Source organism: Xenopus laevis, chromosome 3L (assembly GCF_017654675.1).
Source record: "Xenopus laevis strain J_2021 chromosome 3L, Xenopus_laevis_v10.1, whole genome shotgun sequence".
Lineage (NCBI taxonomy): Eukaryota > Metazoa > Chordata > Amphibia > Anura > Pipidae > Xenopus > Xenopus laevis.
In genome coordinates this window covers 52,935,182-52,938,617 of record NC_054375.1, presented here as the reverse complement: position 1 = coordinate 52,938,617, position 3,436 = coordinate 52,935,182, and the positions used below count along the sequence as shown (strand labels likewise).

General features: G+C 38.1%; 1 protein-coding gene across 1 annotated transcript in view; it reads right to left on the bottom strand.

The window, feature by feature from the left end:
* Positions 1–2,106: 2,106 nt before the first annotated feature.
* Positions 2,107–3,436, bottom strand: part of cfap43.L (cilia and flagella associated protein 43 L homeolog) — a 54,558-nt gene continuing 53,228 nt past the window's right edge. The window contains exon 38 of the mRNA XM_041586225.1: positions 2,107–2,722. Within this exon, the coding sequence (XP_041442159.1) occupies positions 2,550–2,722 (173 nt within the window). The 3' untranslated portion in view covers positions 2,107–2,549. The remainder of the gene's footprint in view (positions 2,723–3,436) is intronic.

The window sequence follows — 3,436 nt, the reverse complement described above, 5'->3', positions numbered from 1 at the left end:
GACCACAATGCGCATGCGTGCAATAGGCGGTGTCCACTGCTGTAACCCCTCCCCCGAGAGTAAATAAAGGCGCTCCCTTTGTGCTTGTTCGTTTGCTACACAGTATCGCGTCACAACAAGCCGCCATTTGATAGAATCAATACAGTTCTCTCCTGTGGGGGCTGAACTCACTAGTTGGGGGTTCATTTATCAATACTGGGCAAATGTGCACATAGGTAGTAACGTTCTGCAACCAATTACTGATAAGCATTTTTTTCAGGCAAAAATCACTTAATTAGATTATAAACTCTATGGGGCAGGGAGCTCCTTCCTATTGTGTCTTATCACATCACACTTAAACTCTGTGTACTTTGTGTATATGTAGTATGTTACTTGTCTTCCCTGTGTGTAGTGAAATGTACAGTGTTGCTCCTCCCTACACAGCTTTACAAATAAAGTTATACATACATACAAAAGTTGTTTGGTTGCCATGGGATACTGCCCAGGAGCAAATTTGATAAGTGTTGATAATAGGGTTGCCACCTTTTCTGGAAAAAAATACCGGCCTTCCTATTCCTATATATTTATCTTTTTCCCTATTAATAACATTGGGATCAACTATCATTTTTACCGGTCAGGCCTGTAAAATACAGACCAGGTGGCAACCCTAATTGATAAATGAGTCGTAAAGAGTTGGTGCTAGGGTTGCCAACTGGATGGTATTTTACCGGTCTGGCCGGTAAAAATGATGGTTGATCCCAATGTTATTAATAGGGGAAAAAAGATAAATATATAGGAAGGCAGAGATCAGTTTAAGACAGTGGCTTCCCAGATGGAAAGTGCACAGAGTGATTTATTATTGTATTACTTCTAGGGTTGCCACCTTTTCCGGAAAAAAATACTGGCCTTCCTATATATTTATAATTTTTCCCTATTAATAACATTGGGATTAACCATCATTTTTACTGGCCAGGCCGGTAAAATACTGGAAATACTTCGGAATAAAGATATTTTGTTTGATATTGATATTTTGTTTGATAGTAGGGCTTGCTCCCTACTAAGCACACATGTAATTTAGTACTTGACTGTTCCAAAACCCACACAAAATATTAGTTTACCACTCATGGGTGGTGTGGGTTTGAGAAGATACAATGGCAGTGGGAAGGTGGTGAGGACTTATTATAGTTATTTGCCCCCATTGTGACATCACTGCACATATCATGGCTCCTTTAGTAATATCACCAGGCATATCCCACGTCCAATAATGATGTTTGCGCCTGTATAACACCTCTATAGAAGGCTGGATGTTGGTATAAAAGCCAAAGGTTTGGGCAGGGCTGGAGATCACAAAAGGGCAGATTTAGAGTACACATAATTCTGTCCACAAAATGTTTTTTTGCCCACACACCTAGCAAGGATTTAGAGGGAATTTGAAATATTACTGTTGCCATCTTGCCCTCTTATCTTCATTTCCAAAAGTTATCCTCCTCCACTGCTATAGGAATTGTCTGCTATAGCTGCTGAGAAAGTAAGTTGCTCTTTCTTTCTCCCCATGTTCAGTACTTTTGGAAACTCCTGTGTTTTCCATGTATATTATCCTTCTTTGCTTCAGGAGATAGAGAACAAAGAAAACGGACCGCTACTGCTCACCGCTATTCCTGACCAGGTGCTCTGTCGAACAGTGTCCCCACTGCGAACATCCAATGAACTCGAAACAGGCAGACGGCACTTCTGGAAAGGGTTTTATTGGGGTTACTGCTGTAGAACCTTACGCGTTTCGGTAGTAAATCCCTTAATCATAGGTCCTTCTTTGCTTCAGCCTCCTTGTTTCCATTTGTGAGAACCCTTCAAAAAATAATATGCTCAATGTGACATCTGTCATTCACTCAATTGCAGAAGCTTTCCAGCCTATGTGCTGCTGCTGGACTGCAAAATCCCTCTTACATCAGATGTGGTCCAACCTACAGCCCTCGAGATGGTGTGCCAATTGTAAATAACTACTTTTGTATAATACAAACACCTGGAGGGTCCTGGGCGACCACCCCTGTACTTAATTGAGGATAAGTAAGTGTATTTGCTTAGCCTCACATGGTCCTTATAATCATGCATGAGAAGCAGAAACAAATGTCACATTTTAAGCATTTTATTATTCTCTGTTCTGTTTCACTCATTTATTCCTGTGTCTTTACACAGGAACATGAGTCACAGTGCTGGTTATTCCTTTCTTTAATGAACATTTTGAAACTGTGTGTTGTTGCATTAAACATACTGAATATTAAAAGAGCAATATGACAAAGTTAGGCACAGTATAACAGGATTATACCAAAAACCTTCAGATTAATTTATGTGGTTTGCAGATAAAACAAATTCTTAAAAGGTCAATAGATATGGAATATATTTAGCTATTTAGCTCCACATCCGTTAGAAGGAAGCTTTTCATTAAATGAACTTTACATTTATTACCATTTAGCAACCTTTTCAGTTGGTTCTGATATTATTTTCAAATTGTTTGATTAGGGATAAGGATAACAAACAATTGTATTTCCTGTGCAATGCTGTGCATTCTAATATTAATATTCCATTTGCACTAATGCTGGAAATGTTTTCATCCTCAGTCTATCTACTTCACTTCTCAGCTCATGGATCTCTTGGGCTTGAATCTTGGCAAGATCTACTAGTTTGCGCCGTTGAATAATCTCCATATATCTTTCCTTTGCAGCTTTCTCAGTGCTTTGTTCTACACCTGTTTAAATAAAAAGAGGTTATCAGAATGGAGTGAATATTTTTCACTAGCAAAGTTAAATATATATAGAAATAGTAAGGTAAACTGGCTATAATGCATGAAGAGGCTAGATTGGCCTGCACCAAACTCAGGTTGAGAGGTACTAGCTAGCTTTTCTCCTTTTTATTAACTTGGTACAACTAATGCTTACAGATAAAAGTATCTACACAGTGGGCTTGCACAAATAATGTGTACGCCCAGTCCTCTGGGTTCCCCGTAATTCTGGATCTATACCTCGCTGACTAGAGTCTACTAGTTTAAAGAGGTAGCTCAAAAGTAAGTTAACCTTTAATACATTAAATAATTAGTCTTCTTTTTTTATAGTGTTAAAATCATTTCCCTTCATTTTCTAACACTTTTCAGCTGTCTGGTTATCTGGTTGCTGGCACTGGTACCCAAAAACTATTATTCTGTGTGTCTACAATTTTTTTGTTACTTATGTTTTTATATAGTCCTTTTTAATTTTAAGCCTGTGATTCAAACCAGTGGCTGGTCGCTAAGATATAGCAACCAGATAACTAATGAAATTTAAAACTAGAGAGCTGCTGAGCACAACATTTGAAAAAAAACAAAAAAAACTAAACAATAGAAAACCCACAAACAATAAATAAATAAATAAGACCAAGGGCAGACTGTCTTAGAATATAAATGTGCCTTCATTTTTCAGGTCTGTTC